Source organism: Chenopodium album, chromosome 25 (assembly GCF_948465745.1).
Source record: "Chenopodium album chromosome 25, dcCheAlbu1.1, whole genome shotgun sequence".
NCBI classification, from domain to species: Eukaryota; Viridiplantae; Streptophyta; class Magnoliopsida; order Caryophyllales; family Amaranthaceae; genus Chenopodium; species Chenopodium album.
Window position 1 is genome coordinate 17,223,711 of NC_137858.1, and position 23,560 is coordinate 17,247,270.

Sequence of the window (23,560 nt, forward strand, 5' to 3'; positions counted from 1 at the left end):
ATCTTGTATGTTGTTGGTGTCGGACCAATCGACGACACCACCTTCACCGAAACCACCACCGTACGTACCACCACTTAAGGTAGAATACAGAGGGAGAATTAATTAATTAATGAGAGTTAAGTATATATAAAAATGAAAAATTAAATACAATGATGAAGAATAAAATGGGAAAAAAGAGAGATATATCTAGTGAGAGAGGGTGGGAGAGATTGTTGGAGGATATAACAAAGTGATAGATTGATGGTGGTGGAGAAAGGAGTGGAGAAGGTGTGATTTATATATAGATAATTAAATGAGAATTTTTTGGAAAATATGAGAGGAGGAGGAGTGGGCTAAGGAGTCAAATTAGACACCTTATTTGGTAGCTAAGAGACAGTAAAAAAATAGCAATTTTTATTTTTTAATTATTTATTTATAAATAAAGAAAAAGCATAGAAAACAAAAGAAAGAATGTGAATTAGTCCGCAAATCTATGGAAGTGGATTTATTTCATATTTTTAGCAAAAATTTAGAGGCTAAGTAAGAAGCTAATTAAGTAAAGAGCAAAAATAAAGAGAGGTTAAAAATGAATTAATTTCTTTCAAAAAAAATGGTTATTTAATTAAATTAAATAAAAAAGACAAGATTTTAATTAATTAAATGTGAGATTAAGCATAATTAAGAGATGATTAGGTACGGTTTTGATTAGAGGAGGAGAGATATGAGTGCAACAAACACCCCCATTACTTCTCCTTGATGTTTTTATTTTGTTCGTTGTTATTGGATTAATATTTGCTACAAATGATTGGATTGCAAGCCTGGAACCCACGGAATCTGCGGTGCCCCACTGGCCTTTTTTCTCTACTATTCTTTCTGTTTTCCTTTTTCAGCAGATTTTGTTACCTATGTTGTACACATACTTGTGTTAGAATGTTTGATGACACACTAATTATCATACTAGTTGACGTGTTAAAAATTGACTCGATCAGTCAATAACTGGTTTAATGTAATTGCTTGATTTGAAGTAAAGTTTTTTCCATTTGAAATTCACTTTAACCATACCATGAGAAACATGCACGTAAACTAACATATTAAAAGATATTAATTGCGGAGGACTGTCTTGCCAGCTGGTATACAGAAAGAAGTGTGTTACGAGTAGAAAATAAATTAAAATCAACAAAAAAGAAAAGAGGAAATTGGGAAAAAAGGTGGAGGAGTTTATGAAGTTCAGTCCATATAGTGCAAAATTGTCACTTCTCTCCCCTTTTTACTTGTCTTAATGACTTTTAATCAAGAAATTTTCTTCAAATTTTTGCCTTATCTATCATGATTTTAGTTACATGCACCGTGTGTCAAAAATGTATAGATGCTTAAGTATTAAGCCTAATTGAACACGATATAGGACAACTTTCTACATTTTAAAGAGTTTGTCTTGATTCAATCAGTTTTATGAGACACCCCCTACAAAAACACGGACGCATGTTCACAATTAATCTGTTTTACTAATATGTAATTAATGTTATCTAATCTATCATTTTTTTTGGAACAAATCAATTCATTAATAAAAAAGCCGTCTGACATATACCAATGAAATCTAAATCAACAAATACATAAATTTGAATCAAATTTGGGTTTCTTAATCAAAGCTACAAACGTTGAAAAATTCTTGCAATGTGGTACATCTCTCGGACACATCGCTGGAATACACAGCCTTTTCGGAGAGACGGTCTAACAATTTGTTGTAGCCATAAAAAATGATTCTCATCTGATTCACTTGAACGCATCTGAAAACTTGACAATTGTTGTGATTCCCAACAAATCATTACCAAAGAACTGGCAAATGATTATCTTTTTGATAAACCCTACCACACAAACAAACTCTAAACATAAACAAACAACTAAGGGCTTGTTTGGCATTGTTTTTTGTTTTCAGTTTCCAGTTGTTTTGAAAACAAAAAACCAAAAACAGAAAACAAGAAAAAGGTGTTTCCACTTTTCTGTTGTCAGTTTTCATTTTTATCATGGTTTTAATAACTTTGACTAATTTTTGATTCATTATGTGACATATATCATATGATTTTAAAATCAAAAAACCAAAAAACAGAAAACCACAGTGATGCCAAACGAACCCTAAACTAATAAAAACTAACGCCTCCACCATAAGGAGACACTCCACCATAGGGAGACGGGCGAATATCTACAATACTTGTGTAGATTAATTGAAACCTAAATTGCAAAACTAAATAAAATTAAGGGAAAAGGGTCAAAAGTAGTCTAATTTCCGGCCTATATAGACAAGATTTTGGAGAAACCCTAGAAGAGAGGAGGAGAGAAGAGGAGAGGTGAGGCATCTAATCTATCATTATTTAGAATGGTATAACTGAGTGAAAATTCTATGACAGACATTCTTAAAATGAATATCAGACCATTATACTAATTTTTAAATTGGTTGATTTTTGATTAATTTTTATGTCTAAATTAATTTTTAAAAAATTTCTTGTTTTCAAATTTTTTATTTTTTTTTTATATTTTCATAATTAATTTATGAATTCAAACATTATAGAAACCTAATTTGTAAATCATTTAGGAAAATTAAAAAAAATTAAAATTTTATTTCAACATTAATAAATGAATTTATAAATTAGATAAATGATTTGCAATTAATTTTGACATTAAAAATAAAAGGAAAATGATATATAGCACTAAGGGCTACATATAAGGAGCTAAAAATGGATACCTAAATCAAATAAAAATGTATCATTAATTACACTGATTTGTGTGTGATTTTGTCATGCATTTCTAAATTAATACTTCCTCTATTTTATTTTAGATGCAACACACCCTTTAGCGCGGTAATTAGAAAGGTGGGGTTTACATGATATAATAAATTTTAAAGTAGGATGAGTGGTTGTTAGGAGTGTAATTTAGTGGGTCATGTGCTTTAAATAAGATATATAGTAGGAAATTTTGCAAAAAACCACCTTTAAATCTTGTTTTTTGCATTTAACCACCTTTTAAAAAAAATGTTGTAATAAACCACCAATTTTTAAAATTTTGTTGCAATTTACCACCAATTCAATGTAAACAATTGATAAATTTGGCTTAAAAAGTGGTAATTTGCAACAAAATTTTTGAAATTGGTGGTCTTTTGCAACATTTTTTTTAAAAGGTGGTTATTTGCAAAAAACAAGATTTAAAAGGTAATTTTTTGCAAAATTTCCTATATAGTATAGTTTTTCCTTAAAGTAACATTCCTTTTATATAGTGTGTTGCAAGTATTGTGACATTTCCTTTTTAGGAAGTGTTGCAAGTAAAAGAAAACGGAGGAAATACTATATTAGCAAACATATTGAATGTTTATTCATATAGTCCTAACTCCTAAGGGTTTCATATAGCATTGTTTAAAATAAAATAAAAAACAACCTTATTCTTTCCATGTGGACATGGGATTGCATACCCCAACAAAATTTACCACTCAATTTGAGATTAGGGTTCAATCCCTATTAGGGACACTTTAACAGCGGGAATCTAGACCAAAAAAAAAAGTGAGATTTGAGATTCAGTCTATCTGGGTTATCTTTTATCTCCCTTAACTTCTAAAAACAATAATAACGACTTCCAACTTAGCTCACTGTAGCTAGTTGCCACACCACCACCCTCCCCTCCCCCAGCCCTAAGACCAGAGTGATTTGATCCGCTATACGCCAACAACCGAACACCGCCGTTGCGGTACTAACGACTAGATGCTATAGCTATATGCATGGTGCCATTGGTGCGCTTATTATTTCCATCAAAAGAATAACACTGACCACATTTTTTTACTGATGTATTTATAATGTCAACTAAAATGTGGTTCGATAAGTTTCACTGCATAAGAATAATAAGGAGTCGTAAAAGTCAAATTTGTAAAATTAATTTGTAATGGAGAAAGTATAAGGATTATATTATCTAAATTGATACCACAATCTTAAGGTTGTCTGCTTTGCCTATTGCAAATCTTACTATACACCCAAAAAGTGTCTAATGGGAATGTATTAGAATATACAGATTGTTTATATATTCTGAATGCTACGGCTAAGGCACTACTCTATTGCAACTGTAATGTCTCTATGATCATTCATGGGTCATCACCAAGTGTGGAGTGCAAGTCTACAATTAATCTCGCAATGTTTATTATTTATTTATTTGTTTATTTGTTTATTTATTTGTTTATTTATTTATTTATTTATTTTGTTTATATAGTTAATTAAGAAAAATAAAACATTAGAAAACGCTCATTATCAGGGGAATTCCTAATGCACAAAGAACAATACTTTGCATACTATCACTGACTAAGTGATTAACAACTTTTGCTATCCAATCTACTGCAATGATGTCGCTTTATTAGTTGCTTCAATTTTTCATGTAATCAATAAATTGAAGAGGAAATTAAACTTTATATGTACACATTATTTATCATTAAAATTTGAGAGTCTTTTTTATAATTATAATTGGCAAATTGAAATCTTCATTTTTTTTGGATTGAAGTAGAATGGAGTAATGGTCTTAATCACATTTATGAATTAATCAAATTTGTCTTTTCTGTTATTAGTTGACTTGAGTTAGTTGTGTATTATTCATCTCACCCTGTGTTTCCTGTCAACTTACAATAGGGGCTAAGCTAGTAGCTACGAGTATATACTGCTCTATATCCAATAAACAAATAGATTAAACATGCAACAAGACACCGTTACTATATGATACTCCCGTCAACCGTACTATTCGTTTGGTATTTTAAAAAAATAATAAAATAATAATAATAAAAAAAATTTAAAAAAAATTTAAAAAAAAAAAAAAAGATGTTTGGTATAAATATTGGAAATATAGTGAAAAGAAAACAAATAAAGAGGAGGATTGGAATCATTTATTAACTCTTATTTTTTTTTCCATTTGTCTGTCTTAACCATAGAATGGAATCACTTAATATAACGTCCTTTATTATTTTTGTTTGAGAAAGGTAAGGGTAATTGTTACTTTAGGTTTTACAGAGGTAACAAATAGAAGAGAACAATTACCCTAGGTCATAATAATTGTTATCCAAATCTCCTAACCAAACACTTGGTAACAATAATAGTTAAATTGAATCCATTTCCAACCCATAAAAAAACTCTTACCAAACACGTTTTAAGTGTTTTTCAATTTGAATTTCACTTATCTAAACTTCTTTTTTCTAAAATAATATTCAATTAAATAAAAAGGTTACTTTTTCTATAATCATTTTTTGTTATTGGTAGTGCCATTGCATTCATATTTAGCCATATGCTAGATTTCTACTAGCTAATACATCTAATAAGTAAACTAGTTATAAATTCCTTTTTCCCTTTTTTTTTTTTTTTTTTTTTTTTTTTTTTTTTGAGAATACAAAATTCCTTTTTGCCATTGTGGCATGAAGCATGTAATGCACCAATCAAATTTAGCCATATGCTAGACTTCTACTAGCTAATACTCCTAATATGTATGACTTTAATAATTATGGCCTTAACTTAAGCATTTCTTATTACAAAGAAAATACTCCGTAATTAGTTTGAGTAATAGAAATAATAATTATCACCATTATATTCCCCAAAAAAAAAAAAATATGATGGTGTTGGTTGTTACTAATCATACTTAGTAGTAACTGGGACCACGAACCATGTCAAACATATTGCCATATAACGTGGGAACCGATATAATTGGTCACTCATCAATTATGCCATAAGAAATATGTCGTAATATAAATAAAAAAAGATAAGATAGTGTGATCGAGTTGCTGAAATAGTGTGATCGAGTTGCTGAATTAGGCAACTTAGTGGAGAACTACGTACTCAGTACAAGTCCAAGCTAAGCTAAGTAGTGCAATTGCGCACTCTTGCTTAATTGCCTCATTCTTCTCTTACTTATTAGCTTAGCTGTTTAGTACACTTGTCTTGTACTCTCTCTATATATGACATATTCAACAATATACACTGCCCTAATTAAATGTATTTATGGGTTGATAATAATAATGCATAATTTAAGATACTTGTATAATGGATTGCATTTCTGTATAATTTGATTCCATTCAACCATATTTCCTTTGGATATATATTAACTTAATCAAGACAATTTATATGTATGCATGCATGTCTTCTAACCAACTACAAGGGTCGTCTCATCACTCTACCAAGGTGGCAAGGTGTGATGTATAGTGAATAGTTAGGGTAAAACTGATCACTACTTATACCTATTTTGTGAGTTGATACTTTCGTGCGTCACATTTTGAAATTGTAAATGAATTTTTTATTTTTTGTTAAAACCATAGCTCATATATAATTGAAAAGACTATATATACACATAAATTAGACTGTTAGTATAATTACGCTAACGTAGCTAATATTCATAATTGGCATCTAATTAGATTGGACATGCGTGTATTCTAGCTAACAAATTATAGTTATTGGTGAGTATCTAAACCAAGATAGTATGGAATGAATACTTGATCCATCTAGAATCAATATGGACTTCACATGCAACTTCTTAATAGAATTATTCACTAAATAATAAACTTCAAACAACGTAAATCTGTACAAGATGTTACCACATAATGTATCATAATTTGTGAAATCCAGTGTTAAGGAGAGAATACCAATGAGTACTACTTCTATAGTTCTATCACTTCTATGCAGTAAAAAATTATGCTCTTGGCAGAGCCGGCCAATGAATTATATGATAATTTTTCTATAGATTTTGGATCTCATTATCAACTACACAATAATGAGTGAAATAGTTGGGTTGACCAAATGATGTAGTAGTTCTATTGGCATGCATGAACTCATGTAATAATACTATACTCTAAGAACTTGACAAATTTTTAAGCAAGTCAATTATTAGTAGAAAATGATTGGATAGAATAAAAGTTGTGTAAGCCATGTATTAATTTAAATATGATCACCTTATTTTATTTATTAATTAAATTAAAATATGATCAAATAATTAACAAGAACGTAGCTTAGGGGGGCAAAGAGGAACATCTCAATCATGGGTCCCTCATCTTACTGTCCCATCTTCTTTCTTAACTTATAGAAACTTTCCACCTGTCTATCTATGTCAGCAAATAAATAGTAAAATAAAATAAATAATTTAGATTATTACAACTAGTTAAGATGAACAAGTAGTGGGGCAACTAGTAGAGTGATCTTGAAAGAGATTTGTGAGAGCAAGTACGAGCAAGTAAGTGGCATGAGTGTCCACTGAATCTAATTAGCCTAATTAATATTCCCTTAATTATTATTAGAAGTAGTATTTTAATAATTTGCATATGCCCTTTTTCCTTCTAAAGTCACCATTACAAGAAATTATAAATTGGTAATTTATAGGAAGTATTCAATAGCTTTGGAGATTGTATGAAGAGTCAAGTTATTTAACACATACTGTAATACTCTGTAATGCTATTTACAAATTACAGTGTTTTAGCTAATACTCTTAACCCTTAATTAGCTTATTTTAAAATTGTCCTTATCAACATGCTTTAACCCTTGATCTTGAATAACTTCGTGAAGAATAATTTTAAACAAAATCAAATGAACTAAATAAAGCCTTAATATGGAGTATTATGCCACCCCATGTTTTTTTTTTTTTTTTTTTTTTTTGTGAAACAAATATGCCACCCTATGTTTTAATACACCCCAAAATAAATAAAATTATAAAGATTCTCCAAACAAATAAAAAAAATTTTGCCGCACCAGTTTGTGGTCGCCTCGACCTGTTCGGTTGTCACAAGCCCCAATCGACCTAATCTAATCCCCAAATCCACTCTATCGCCAATAGATAAGAGTACACATAAGTCTCGTCTCTCGCTTGTGTTGCTATTTGCTCACGAGCCCTTTATACACTTGGCTAGCACCCTTGTAGACGCGAGCTAACCACATACATTATTTAGTGTCTAAACACTCAGATTGGGAGTTAGTACACAGCAATGATTATGTTGAGTTTTTTTTTTTTTTTTTTTTTTTTTTTTTTTTTTTTTTTTTAATCAACTTATATTTTGGTAGAACTAGTCTTAGGGCTTGTTTGGTTCACCTTATTTTTGCATATCAGAATTTATCTGATCTGATCAAATTGTCCGATTTGACCAAACTTTGACCTTAAGTGTACGATAATCTATAAGAAAAAAAAATACATTAAGTGGGGTCTTGTAAAATTTGTAATAATGTGTATTTTATTAGTATGTAATTTTCATAATTTTTATCCTTACGGAATTTAAAATATTTAGCAATAAAAAACTGCACATAAAACGATAATATGATAGGAACTTATTTTTTCTAATTTGATCTAAACTTGTGTTTTTTTCTAAAATAAGTAAAAAATAAGGTGAACTAAACAAGGTCTTAGTCTCTGTTAGACAGCTTAAACCCAAACCCCAGAGCACACAAACCTAGATCTATTGGGTCTCCAGACCCTAATTTATAATGAATCAGGAGTAACTAGTCTAGTTCAAGTTTTTGTCTGGAGAGTAATATTAGTACTAAATTGCGTAGATACATACCCAACTTATGTGCCATTTAATCACCCCAATTTTTTAAGAGAAAAAAAAAAAAATAGTGGAGATGAGCTTTTTTTAGACAAAAACTGGATTTTATTACCCTTATCTATTTAAGTTTCAGATGTAACAAAATAACAAGCTGATAACTATGCCATCAAATAAATAGCCTTCAAATCCTGGGTTCATGGTGCAAGGTAAAAAATGAGCAAGCATATCATAGCAAAGCAAAGGATACACAAGACCTGCAAGGCTGCAAGTATACAGGTGATAACATTTGTACAGGCGCTACGCCACTACCTAATAAATTAACAGTCATATTTATATCTGCCTAATGGAATTCACTAGTACTAATAGACTAATGACAAAATGTTGTAGTCAGGTTAACTAATTGATTAAAGCTTAATCGAGTTCTATAATATCGATCTTGGAGCAACCACTGCTAGCCTTAGTAGAACCATCCTCCTGCTGGTGCATCTGTGCAATCAAAGGCTCGCAGATGCTTTTAAACTCTTCTAATTTCTCCTCGAATTTGACAGCTTCAGCAAGCAAATAGTTCCACTCCAGCCACTGGGTTATTTTCTCAATGGCGTTACCCAATTTTCTCTTGTCCTTGTTATTCATCTTCTTTCCACTACTGCTTAATGTTCCCTTTACCTCGTATACATAATTCTCCAACTTGTTCTTAAGTAAGGCTACCTTCTTACGCTCCTCATCCTCAGCCTTGTACTTTTGGGCAGTCTTCTTCATCTTGTCAATCGATTCCTTTGATAACCTCCCACTATGATTGGTGATGGTGATTTGGTTCTTGTTGTTAGTGCCAACAAGCTCTGCAGACACTGTTAAGATGCCATCAATATCGATGTTGAACCAGACATCAATCTCAGGGACGCCTTGAGGTGCTGGAGGAATGTTATGCAGGGAAAATACACCCAATAAGTTGTTTTCATTAGCAATGGGTCTCTCACCCTCAAATACTGGAAAATCTACCATTAAGTGGTTGTCAAATGCAGTAGTAACTTTGCCGACCATCTTAGTTGGGACAGGTGTATTCCGGGGAATGATTACTTGCATTTCACCAAAGTATAGTTGAATACCAAGGGACAGAGGAGTAACATCCACAAGCACAGGGTTCTTATTTAAACTTACACCAGCCAAGATCGCAGCGTGGAATGCAGCTCCACATGCCACAGCCTCATCCGGGTTAATACTTTTACAAAGCTCCTTTCCATCGAAAAACTCTTGCAATAGTTGTTGAATCTTTGGTATTCGAGTTGACCCACCCACAAGAACAACATCATGAATTTCACTCTTTTCCATCTTGGCATCTCTCAAACACATTTGAACAGGTAACATACAATCTTGGAACAAATCCTTATTCATCTTTTCAAATCGAGCACGAGTTATGCTACAAGAGAAATCTACTGCCTCAAAAAGGCAATCAATCTCAATAGTAGTCTCTGTAGTTGAAGAGAGGAGCCTCTTAGCCTTCTCGCAAGCAGCTCTAAGCCTTCCAACAGCCCTAGGATTGGCACTTATATCTTTGTTGTGTTTTCTCTCAAACTCGGCGATGAAATGGCTCAACAATCTATTGTCAAAATCTCTTCCACCAAGGTGGGTATCACCACTTACTGCTTTTACTTCAAAAACACCCTTCTTGATTGTGACCAAAGAGACATCAAAAGTTCCACCACCAAGGTCAAAAACCAAAATATTCTTTGTTGCATCACTGCTAGCACCTTGCCTATCAAGACCATAAGCAATTGCAGCTGCTGTTGGCTCGTTAATTATCCTCATTACATTCAGGCCAGCAATGACACCAGCATCTTTAGTTGCTTGTCGTTGGGCATCATTGAAGTAGGCAGGAACAGTAACAACAGCATTCTTAACTTCTGAACCAAGATACGCCTCAGCTATCTGTTTCATCTTCATGAGAAGCATTGAAGATATCTCCTCTGGAGCGAATTGCTGCTCCACACCCTTGTAAGTAACTACTATTACAATCTTCTTGAAATTATCTCCATCAGCAGTACGAATCACTTTAAATGGCCAGAGCTTCATGTCTTTCTGTACCATTTCATCGTTGAATCTTCTACCTATAAGCCTCTTAGCATCTACGACATGAAAAAAGAAAGGTTCTCATTATCATCCCCAAAATCAATCAAATCCCATCACTGTATTCCAATATTAATGCATTTATGATACCAACTGAAAGTTATCATCATAAAATGACTAATACAAGTAGCTACGACTAAACAAGGAAAGCATGCTCCCTCTTCACATGTAAGATGCAAACAACACGGAAAAAGGTTCAAGATGTGTTAACAGATTTAACAATACACTTTCAAATTATGTTTACATATCGCTAACTAAGCTCAGTGACTGCTAGCTCAGAAACAAAAATCTGATCACATCTTATATTCAAATGTTTGGTTTTAACTGCCCACGTTTGATTAATCTTAATTGTTTTGATATCAAATTCAAGACCAAAAGCCAAAAAGGACAGCTACTTTGACATTGACTAGAACAAGACAATATCTTGAAGAATATACAGGGTAATTCTTTACGATTTTTGCCAATAAAAATGCATTGCCTTGAACATTTAAGTAAGACAATCAACATTCTAGTAATAAAATTTCAATGTTATGCTCACACAACAAGACACTAACTTCCTAACAAAACTTGTTGTCCCATTACAAAAATTTGACGAAAATGGCTCCATTTTGTAATGATCTTACAAAAAAATACTTCTAAAGTGTTTCCCAAACAATCATTTAAAGTAGAGCCAATAACAAGCCAACCTCACTTCACTACTACATTATAGAGTTTTCTAATTCGAAAAACCATGAAATTTATTTTCCGAACATCTCAAAATAGTCAATCTCCATTACTTCCATTTCGAAACCGAGGGAGTAATGATCCTAAACAGGATAGCTCAACCTATTGTTTGTGATTATCTTCTTTTATAAACTATGTAGTATAATAGCACCAATGGTATAATCTCAATCTAAACATCAAAATAATATATACATTCTTATATTGACAAAACAACTAACATCTACAAACTAAAATCAAATTCAACCAAATACATTGTTGTTCTGAAGTTAAAATTATACACAATTACAATTAACTCTATTTTTAAAGTTACAAAATTTCACTAGCAGTATGAAAGAGGGTATAAAGAATTGTCACAACTCGTCTACAACAACGGACATGATTTGATTTTTATTATTTTAGATGTGGTATAACAACATTTAATTAATTAAGTTAATTCAAATAAGTAATTTTAAAAACACTTGGCCAATTACAATTACAAAACAACAAGGGTTTAAAAAAAAAATCATAGAAGAGAGAGAAAAACCGAAAATGGTGTTGGTAGGATTATTTCCGGCCTGGTTGGTGGCAGCCTCGCCAATGAAACGCTGCGTTTCGTTAAATGCCACCCAAGACGGTGTCGTACGGTTGCCTAATTCATTGGTGATTATCTCAACGCGGTCTTGCAATGGGGACCATGCTCCGACGCATGTGTAAGTGGTTCCGAGATCAATTCCTATAGCCGGCCATAATTTTGCTTTTCTTCCTCCGTTCATCACTTCATCTACTACTCAAAGACGCTACTTTTATTTTCAGGGCTTTTACCCAACTTCTGTTTAAAATTGTGGAGAAATGAGAATAGCTTTGTTTGAAATTGGTTTTAATTTCTTTTTGGCAGAGGTGTCCATAATTCGGATAAAAACCGAAATTCAATCCAATCCAAATCGAATTATCAGTTCGGATCGGATCCGAACTTTAAATCGGATCGGATCGGATTGAGATTTTTTGGAAATTCAGATTTTCGGATTGGATCGGATTGACCCTAATTGGATCCAATCCAAACTGAAAACCGAATTGTAAAATTAAGGGTTCGTTTGGCATCGCTTTGGTTTTCTGTTTTTTGGTTTTTTATTTTTCAAAATCATATGATATATGTCATATAATGATTTAAAAATTAGTCAGCTTATCAAAATCATGATAATTTTGAAAACTGACAACAAAAAAGTGAAAACACCTTTTTCTTGTTTCCTGTTTTTGATTTTTGGTTTTCAAAAAAACAGAAAACTAAAAATAAAAAACAATGCCAAACAAGCCCTAAGCTTGTATAAATATGGATTTCTTCATTTTTTGAAGTTTAGCTCAAATACTTACTACTATAAAAATAAATTAGGGAGACTTTGTATTAATTAATTAATAACTTGACGTTGAACTATTTATTTTAATCATTATTTCAAAGACTTTTATTTATATTAAAGCTTTATTTTTATAATTGTATTAGGAGCTAAAAAAAATGTATTATAATTCGGATTTGCGGATCGGATCCAAATAACCGAATTTTAATTCGGATTGGATCAGATTGGATTAAGAGAGAAATTCGGATCGGATCGGATTGGAAAATTGAAAACCGAATTATATTTCGGATTGGATCGGATTTGAACTAAATCCAAACCGAAAACCGAACGGACACCCCTACTTTTTGGTGTTTAGTTGGATGTTTTTTCCGGGATCCGGCGGTCAACTGAAATATGACTACGGGCTTGTTAGCTTCTTTTTTTTTTTTTTTTTTTTCTTTTCTCTTTTGGGAAATGAGTTAATACAAATTGAAGGTAATAACGTTTGCCAAAAGTTGCACAAAAGGAACTAAAGTTAAGTAGTTGCAGATAGAGTACTCACCACATAAGTGACCTTCTACAACAGGTTAACCAAACAAAAAAAAAGGATAATTAAAATTCTGACATTAATAAAGGAGGGGACTAAAGTTTGCCATTGTTCAAGAAATCTAGCAATTAAATTATAGCTGGTACAACTCCAAAAAACTTCCATATATACTCATCTTCATAGCCATCTTCTCCACCTTGCAACTATTGAAAAAAAAAATCAGAAGAAATAATTACAAAAATTACAGGAAATACAAAGTGGTCTTAATTCATGTCTTGTCCTTAATTCATGTACAACTAAACATGGCTTAATTCATCCATTCTGCCACAATAAGCACTCTCTTAATAAGCATATCATAGCATTTGATTCATGATAAAATAATTGCATAATAATAACAACACAACAAATTAAAAGAAGTGGCTTCATTCATACATATACATTTGTTCCATTACAAAATGGCTATACAAGCCAAGCCATCCATTTCAACCTAAGCATTGTCATGGTAGTGACAAATCCCAAAAGATTATAAATGATTTGTCACTTTAACAACAAAAACCTATTTAACCATGACAATGCACTCCTACAATTCACATCTTAAAACTTTAAAAAAAAATGAGAACAAGCTTAAATCTAGCAGCTCCTAACCCCAAAAACCATCTAACTGCACATACCCCCCACCCAACCTAACAACAACAGCCTACACATCCTCCTTGAAGAGTAGAGGGAAGCCATCAAAATAGACTGTCATGTCATTGTTGATCTAGGCATGAAAGTCACGGCCATCATTGTAGATGAGGTCGTTGAGGATCCACTCGTTGACAGAGGCCCTAGGACGGAAAAAGGGTTGGAGTCGGGCAAGGTGGCGGGTCTTCCACCACAGACGCCATTTCCTGCAGACCTTCTTCACATTATCCCGACTACCCCAGACCAGCTTGGAGAAGACATGGACCACAAGCAAATCGGGGTTGCTGAAAATTGGGTGAGCATCGGAAAGAGCGTCCATACCTAGGTAAATTAATGGAGTTAGACAAGGTATTTTCCATGGGAAAACCTACTCTGTTTTAGTAAGCCAAAACCCTAGAAATAATTCTCAAGAAATTCTACCCAACAACAACACAATTCAATTTTGTTAATCACCCACAACAACAGAATTACGCAACAATATACAAGATCATGATAATTGAAACAAGAAAAATCACTTTCAAACAAAATTCGCCCAAAAAAAAAACAGAACAAGCATACAACACCATTAATGGCGAAATTAAAAAGGTGAAGACAAAAAAAGGGAATATACCTTGAGTAGATTGAAGCTCAGCCAACTTTGGTTTCTTGGAGGAAGATTGACAATCACACTCCCACATTAATGGCGATTTTCTTGAAGAGGAAGTACGAGTTTTTTTTTTGGAATGAAATGCTCTGTTTTTATCTGAAAATGGAAGTGATGAGGAAGCCAATGGGGTGAGAGAGACTAAATAAAAAGGCATTAACCTTTCCAAAAATCGTGCCAATGTTAGTGTAATGATGGATTTTCACTTCCCAAAGTACAGCTGAGTGGACAATTAAGCTTTTTTTATTTTTTTAAAAGGAAATAGGAAGTAACCGGTTATTACCAATTGCAACTGGATTGTTAACCTTGAATAGTGGGTTCAGTACCCTCTTTGCAACTTCTGAAACTTTAGTCCCTTTTGTGCAACTTTTGGCAAACTTTAGTACCTTCAATTTGTATTAACTCTTTGGGAAATGGTGGCCTGTTAACTTAATTTCAGTTTACTCCAGTGTAGTTTAATTCAAGTTCAATCGGTTTAGTTTCTAATTTTTTTTCTCTCATAAACAATTTATTTAAGCTCAATCTAATCAGTTAGTTCACTTCAGTTATATTCAGCTTAGTTCAGTAAATCAGAATAGCCCTACCATATTATTTTAAGGAATTTTTGTGAGAAACTATCTAATAAAACCCAAATTTTGTGAGAAACTACCTAATAAAAAAAATATTGTTAGAAATTACTCTATGAAAGGTAAAATGTCGTAAAATAAAACCTATGACCGGATTTCCACTGTTGACCAAATTTTAGGCGTTGACTCACCTCAGAATACCACCGGAATTATCATCTCGTAGCCCAAAACTACCCCCACTAACTCAGAATATCCCAAAACCACCTCGAAAATAGCCTTACCACCTTAAAAACCAACCCTTGCGGTGGTTTCAAGGGTGTTTAGAGGTGGGTCAACGCCACAAACTTTGGTTAATGTAAGAAATCTAGCCTAAAGGTAGCACTCCCTCTTTTTTTTTTTTTTTTATTTGCAACACTTTCCTTTTTGAGGTGTTTTTTTTAAATGCATCACTTCTATATTTGGTAACTTTATACTATATTTAATCATTTCCCTTTCTTACTTTAAACCCCACTTAAGTTATTTTATCATCTCTCTCGCTTCCATGGTCCCCTTCTAAAATAATAAAAATATTTATCCTCTCTTACATACTTTTTCTTTCCTGGTCCATATCTTACTTTTACTATAATAATTTATTCACTCACTCACAATATTATATTACTCTCCCAAAACTTTGTGCAATCCAAAGTGATGCATATAAAAAAAAACAAAGGGAGTATTTTAAACATTTAACCTTTTATTAGGTAGTTTTTTATAACACTTTTTTTATTAGGTAATTTCTCACAAAATTTTGGGTTTTATTAGGTAGATTCGCACAAATAATCCTTATTTTAATGATAGACAATCTGATTTATATTTTCACACTATAAAATGGACACAATTATGATTCTAATATCTACAATGCAAATATAATCTTTGAAAAATTTAACCAACATTAAATATACTAGGGGATCCTACGCGCGCGATGCGCGGGGTATAGGTAGTGTTTCAAGTTGAGTTACTGGCTTACTGCAGTTAGTCTTAATACCTTATGCATGTTTGCATATATTTTATTATAACTATTTGTACATATGCGATTGATATGTTGAATGTCATGTATCTTAGCAATGCTCAAAACTTTAGCAAATTACTCTAGAATTAGTGAAGGAGTTGTATAAAGTATTGAGTTCTAGACATGGAAATGTTTGCTATATTTAAAGTACAGATTGAAATGGTTCAATTAGCAGGACATCACATGTCTATATTTTTCTTGTATTCATAGAAGATACCAATACACCTCACTTTAAGTTTTAATCGGTTAAAGTTATGATCGTAATAATTACAGTTTATGTCATTTAACAATGATTGCCTTGTAAATAATTTATTTTACAGAGTAAATTAATATTATAAGTCATTAATTTATTTTGTTAAAGTTTCAAAAATAATGAAGTTATTTTCTTGAATCGGTAAAAAATGTAGTAGACAAAATGGACCAAGTAACCTCAAAAACTAAGGGTCTGTTCTCATACGATTATTTTCAGTTCAGTACAATTCAGCTCTAATAAGTTCAGTTCAATTCAGTTTAGTTAAGCTCCTAATTTCCTTCTCTCATAAAATATTCATTTCAATTCAGTTTAGTTCAGCTCTAATAAGTTCAGTTCAGTTCACATATCTTAATGCTTTCAGAATCAACGAACATAGTGTGTCCTAAGTCAGTAGCAAGATCAAAAGGCTCCAAGAGCCCTGGATAAAGATTGAAATCTTGAACTAATCAAAACTCTCGTTCAATTCAGTTCAACTCAGTTCAGTCAATGAGAACAGACCCTAAGTTAAGTGGAGAAATAAGGTCCAAGGATTAATAACAGTAGATGTTGAGTGATTGACTGTGTGAAATTGTCAATCAAGTTCATTCCCAATTCAAATTTCTACCAAGCTAGTCTTCAGTTCAAATGAGTAAAAAAAATGGGCAATTATTGCTTGGACCTTAAGAGTCACCAAACTAACTAAACTATCTCAATGGCATTAATACCGCAATCTCTTGAATAACTTTCTGGTTATTGTATTTGACCAACCTTTGTCTTAGCTTCTAGTTTTTTATTTTTTTATTTTTTTTAAAGAACTACTCATATGATCGTTCGGATTTCACTTTCATGAACTTTTTTAAATGAACCAATACCCTTGTAATCTTATATCAAAATCATGGACCTCGGTTTTCTCTTTCTGTCCGAAATATAACCGATTCACCAACCCACACTTGAGCCTGATTTCTCATATATCAATTTCAGTTTCAACACAGTTGCTTTTGCACTATATTGGACAAATGCCTGCTTCCATAGTTCCTTGTGCTTCATATAGGAAAGAATGTAAAATCAAAACCTCTCATAATCATACTTATGAAGGTTAGGTTTTTTTAAAAAATAAATACTTATGAAGGTTAGAATAATTAAAGCAATCCTAAATTGATTATACTGACAAGTGAGCAATTAAATTAACGATAAAACCCATGTTGTGAAATTGATCAATAATAACAAATTAGCAATAAAATAAATACATTGATTATTCATAAACTACTCATACAACATTAATGGGGGTATAAAGGTAATTAAACATTTTCAGGGTTAAAAATGTCCTAACACTATTCATAAGAGTATTTTCCCACTTTTTATAAGGTAGGGATATTTTTCGAGAAAAACTATAAAATAAGAATAAAACTTATATAAATGAAACTACAATTTTGATGAATTAAAAAAATGTTGATAATAATATTTTGTACAAAAATAAAGTAATTAATTAACTTGGAGAAAAATAAGTCAATTATGAATTACATAATCATTAAAATATTGTGGTAGTTATATTTCAAACAACCACTATAGAATTTTCAGTATTTAGAGTGAAAATTTTAAGGTACATCAGTCTGTACCTTGCTTTGTACAGTAAAAAAAATGCAGAAAGAACATGTAGCTGTTTTCTAAAGAACATGTATTTATTTTGTAAAGAACATTAATCAATTTTGTATGTAAAGAACACTCAACTTTATGTTTTTTAAAATATCTAAAGAACATCAATAATATTAATAAAGAGCATGATAATACTATGTAATGAACATTACTTATTTTGAGGGAATGTAATGAACATTACTTATATATACCCATCATAGTTTTAAGACAAAATTTCAGCAATATATTATTAGTCATGCCTAAAGGTGGGCATTGTGCCGTGCCGTGTCGGGCCACCGCAGGTCGTGCCTGGCTGTGGCTTGTGTCGTGCTTGCTTCCAGGAGTGTCGTGCCAATTTTTGGCACACCCCAGCCCAAGGCATGGCCCACGTTCCTAGCGGGCCATTGACGTGGGGTGAACTAGGTCGTTGGACTAATCCTCCCTAAGCCAAACAAAATTTATAAACACTTAACTGACCTAAATACAAGTATAGAGGTAAGTCAAGGGTCGAACCCAAAGGAACAGTAATGTCTAAGTGCTTCCAGTTATGTGCCTAAGCTAGGTTGAAGTCTAAGGATAAAAGAGGACACTAACGACTTCTAAGACAAAGAAACCAAACAAATAAAGTACTAGGGACAAGGATTAACAAGTATCATGACAATTATACCAACCCGGAAACATGCGCAAACCAATGGTTGTGAAGATCAATGGTAAGCTCAACCAAAAGAGCATATCAAACTATTTTCTTAGAGGTCTAACTAGCGTCAACTATGATAAACTCTAGCTAGGAACGTCACAAGACACCACAATCGTGTGAATGCAAGCCACAAATCAATTGTCCATATCAATGTGAACCTACAATGCAATCTAGCATAATTCTCAAGGCCTAATCGAATTACACACATGCAAGCTTCCATTAATCACTTTAACATCAACAATCAATCAACACAATTCCCTCAATGGAGCACAATCAATCAATCATACAAGCTTCACCCTATCCCTAGCCAAACAACTACTCAAACATCATCATCTATCAACAAACAACTAAAAAAACAAGAATCAACAAAATATGAAGAACAATTACACTAATCAAAGATCAAAGATCAAAATCAAACCAAATCCAATCAAACAAACATGAATTAACTAAACAAAGCAATAAAATGAGATTGAGTTAGAAATCCTCATTGATTGATTTGATGATCTTCAATACAATTGTCACCTTGAATCTTCAATCACTCAAATCACCATTGAAATTCCTCACTTTCTCTCTCTAAAATCTACTCCTAAAACTAACCCTAAAACTAGAGAGAGAAGCTCTCAACTAAGCTAAGAAATTATGATCTAAAATTGGATTATAATCTAATTGTTTCTCTCTCTACCCTAAAATGGGTATTTATAAATACAAGGTTAAAAGAATTTATTTATTTTTTTTTTTTTTTTGACGGGAAGCAAGAGCTTTATTCAATCAAACAACGGGGCTCAAATCAGCCACAACAAATTCAGTTACATCACTAGGGAAATCCTCCATCCAAACTCTAAGCTCATTAAAAGAAAGACATAATTTGGCGAGGTTATGAGCAACCCGATTACCACTCCTCCTCACAAACGAAAAGGAAGCAATATGGCAAGCCATAGATAGCTGAAGGATATCCTTCACAATCGTCCCAAAAGCTCTACTAGGAGTGATACTCTTCACCAAATGGTTGTGTAGCTTCAAACAATCAGTCTCTAGGCAAACTTTGCGAAAGCCGGATTCAATAGCAATGTTAAGAGCATGTCTCATAGCAAGGGCCTCAACCACACCAACCTCAAATTTGCCTTCCAATTTCAAACATGTCGAGGCTACCACATCACCAACACTATATGTCATTACCCCTCCAAGGCCCACCCCACTAGGAATGAAAAGCGCTGCATCCGAGTTTACCTTAATCACACCCTCCACAGGAGGTTTCCAACTCGAGTCTAGGGTCGGGGAAGGAGGATTTGTATTGCTTATTTCCTGCGCCTGCTCAAATTCCCCAACCAAACTCACTGCTCTTCGAATGACTTCACTACTCTCACACCTCTTTCCTTCAAAACACCATCTACGCTTCAACTATATTCCCCATGCAACACTCCAAAAGATGTTCCACCAAGACGCATCTTTGTAAGTCTCCCTAATCGAGTTGCACCACTCCCTAAAGGTTTCCCCACCAAAATTCAATACGTCTAACCTCAGTGGCGAAATAAATATACCAGATTAGTTTCGCATCCCCACATTTCACCAACATATGCACCGTACATTCATTATATTCACGACACAAAGGACATAATTGATCAACATTCATACCTCTTCGAGCTAGATTACTCTTTGCAGCAACAGCATCTCTAATAGCACACCAAGCAAATAATTTGATTTTTTGGGGGAGATCAACACGCCATATCGATTTCCAATCAAAAGAGCAGCCACCATGTGAAGGAGACGCCACCTCACATTTTTTATCCTCAAGCAACAAATGATAGGCACTCCTCACAGAGTAGTTTCCATCCTTGGTGTAGTGCCAAGTCCACGAGTCTTTGCGGTCAAACTGAGGTATAGGGATACTCTGAATATTACTCACCTCAGTTTCTGAAAAAATGGCCTTCAAAGTGTTCGTATCCTAGCCCCTATTACTCCACAATTGGCGCACACAATTGATACCCGTTGCATTGTTATCTTGGCTCGTCCCTACCTTAAACCCAGACATATTTGGTATCTAGGGATCCCTCCAAATATTAACAGATGTGCCATCTCCAATGTTCTTTCTAGCGCCCTTCATCAGAACATCTCGAGCCCCCAATATCGATCTCCAAGTATAACTAGCATTTAGGCTAACTTTTGCTTCCAAAAAAGATGTGTGCGAAAAATATTTGCCTTTAAGAACCTTTTCCATGAGAGAGTCCTGATTTGAGAGAATACGCCACATTTGCTTTGCAAGGAGAGCCCTATTAAAAAATTTCATATTCCGAAAGCCAAGACCTCCTTGATTTTTTGAAGCGTACAATTTCTCCCACCCAACCCAACAAATCTTCCTTTCTTCACCTTTTTGACCCCAAAAAAATTGGTGACACAATTTTTCAACAACATTTAAAATGCTATCCGGGATCACAAAACATTGCATAGTGTAAGTCGAGATTGCTTGCGCAATTGACTTAATCAAACCTCCTTCCCGGCTTGAGATAAATACTTCTCCTTCCCCCCTTTAAGTTTCTTCCAAATCCGATCCTGAATATTCTGAAAAACTTGTTTCTTTGAGCTACCAATGTAAGTTGGCAACCCAAGATATTTGTCATGTCCTTTGACAGCCTTAAAAGATAACTTCATTTGAAGAATGTTTTTCCGTTCTTGATCAATGTTTCGGCTAAATGACACCTCTGATTTATCCACATTCAGTTTCTGACCCAAAGCCACTTCATAAGTAGACAGAATTCCAAGCACATTCTCAACTTCCTCTTCTGTAGCTCTCAAAAAAAGAAGACTGTCATCTGCAAAAAATAGGTGAGAAATTGGTTTAACATGTCTACCAATTTTCACCCCATGAATATGATTCCTACACTCCGCATCCCGGATCAAAGCAGACAAGCTCTCGGCACACAAAATAAACAGAAAAGGGGAAATGGGATCGCCTTGTCTAAGACCCCGGCTAGGCTTAAACTTTCTCGAAGGTTGACCATTGACAAGAATATCAAAAGATGCAGTACAAACACAATTCATGATCAACCCCACAAAAGTATCGGCATCCCCAATTTTAACATCATTTTTTCCAAAAAGGCCTACTCCACCCTATCATAGGCTTTACTCATATCTAGCTTGAGACCCAAATAGCCTTTTTTCCAGTTTTTTTCTTTCTGAGGTAATGAAAACATTCATAAGCCACCAACACATTATCCGTGATCAAACGTTCCGGAACAAAACCACTCTGTGACTCATGAACAATGTAAGGAAGCACCAACTTCAATCTATTTGCTAGCACCTTAGTAACAATTTTATATAAGACATTACCCAAGCTAATAGGCCTATAATCAACAAGAGACTCACATTCTTTTTTTTTTTCGGAATTAACACAATATGAGTCTGATTAATCGAACCTACATCCCCACCATTATTTAAAATATCAAGTACTTTCCCAATAACATCAACCCCGACAATGTCCCAAAATTTTTGAAAAAAAAAATTGCAGACATACCATCCGGCCCGGGGGCCTTTGTAGGATGCATCTGGAAAAGTGCAACTTGGACTTCTTCCGCAGTGAATGGGGCTTCCAAGCTCGTGAACTGTCTCTCATCAATGATAGGATCAACTTTCTCTAACACAGGCTCTGGCTATACTACTATTTCCCACAAACAAATCCTCGAAATAAGAAACAAAAATTTCTGAAATTTGCTCCTCTTCATTATACAAATTACCAGCAGCATCCTTTATAAGAGAAATATTATTTCTCTTTTCTCTTTGTTTATCCTTGTGATGAAAGAAAGATGTGTTTTTGTCACCGTGCTTCAACCACTCTTGCCTACTTCGTTGCTTCCAATACATTTCTTCCCTCGTCTCAAGCTCATCCATACGATCATCTATAGCTCTCATCTGCGCAATTACCTCCTCCGATTGATCCTCCCCCATCAAGTGTTTCATTTGCGCTCTACAATCACTTTGCTCCTTCAAAAAATTAAATCACCAAATTTCTCTATACTCCATGCACTTAGCCTCGAAGAAGTGAAAACTATTTTTGAACAAAGGTCTCCTCCACGCTCCCAAGCCTCTGAAACAATCCCAGCACAATTCTCATCACGGAGCCACATCTCCTTAAAACGATACAATTTTTTCTTTTCTTTTTTTCTGTTTCGACACAGCTTCTTTGATGCATAAAAGAATGGGCAAATGATCGGACCTCCTCTTCATAAGATGAGAGACAAAGAAACCCATAAAAGCTTCCCTCCAGGCATGATTTGCTAGGAATCTATCCAAGCGCTCTTGGATATTTTTCAACCCCCCTTGGTTATTAGTCCATGTGAACTCATGTCCAATAAAACCAAGGTCTTCAAGCTAGCAACTATCAACCGCATTTCGAAGAATATCAGCCTCCTTAAAGCTAAAACCTCTCCCTCCTTTTTTCTCATGTGAATGGAGCATTAAATTGAGGTCACCTCCAACAACCCAAGGTTTTGCATTTGAATCACGAAAACTTTCAAGTAGCTGCCCGGTTTTGTATTTGTTCTCCTCCTCCGGATGCCCATAAATGCCCTTGATCTTGCTCACTCACCCCTATCAAAGCATCCACATGATTCAAAGAATAGGAGCTCACCACTATATCAATAGTACTCTGCCATAGAACTGCAAGACCTCCACTCCTTCTCCTCCCTTCACCGTCACACTCAACTACAAAACAAGAGTTATATTTTATTTTTTGTTTAATTTTTTCCATCTCAAAAGCCTTCAATCTTGTCTCCGAAAGGAACACAACTTGGGGACGCTCAAGAAAAACAATGCGTTTTAGTGCATTAACTGTAGCGGTGCTCCCCAAACCTCTACAGT

At 33.7% G+C, this 23,560-nt stretch overlaps 2 protein-coding genes across 2 annotated transcripts; both read right to left on the bottom strand.

The window, feature by feature from the left end:
• Nucleotides 1–8,722: 8,722 nt before the first annotated feature.
• On the bottom strand, nt 8,723–12,208 carry LOC145614859 (heat shock 70 kDa protein 18-like). Its single transcript, XM_081669924.1, has 2 exons — nt 11,877–12,208; nt 8,723–10,629 (listed from the first exon to the last, which is right to left on the bottom strand). Exons 1-2 carry the CDS (start codon nt 12,103–12,105, stop codon nt 8,918–8,920), a joined length of 1,941 nt encoding a protein of 646 aa, XP_081526050.1. The 5' UTR covers nt 12,106–12,208; the 3' UTR covers nt 8,723–8,917.
• Nucleotides 12,209–19,477: 7,269 nt separating this feature from the next.
• On the bottom strand, nt 19,478–22,660 carry LOC145613810 (uncharacterized). Its single transcript, XM_081668859.1, has 5 exons — nt 22,343–22,660; nt 21,909–22,004; nt 21,194–21,814; nt 20,226–20,579; nt 19,478–20,107 (listed from the first exon to the last, which is right to left on the bottom strand). The coding sequence occupies exons 1-5, from the start codon at nt 22,658–22,660 to the stop codon at nt 19,478–19,480; spliced, it is 2,019 nt and encodes a 672-aa protein (XP_081524985.1).
• Nucleotides 22,661–23,560: the final 900 nt, after the last annotated feature.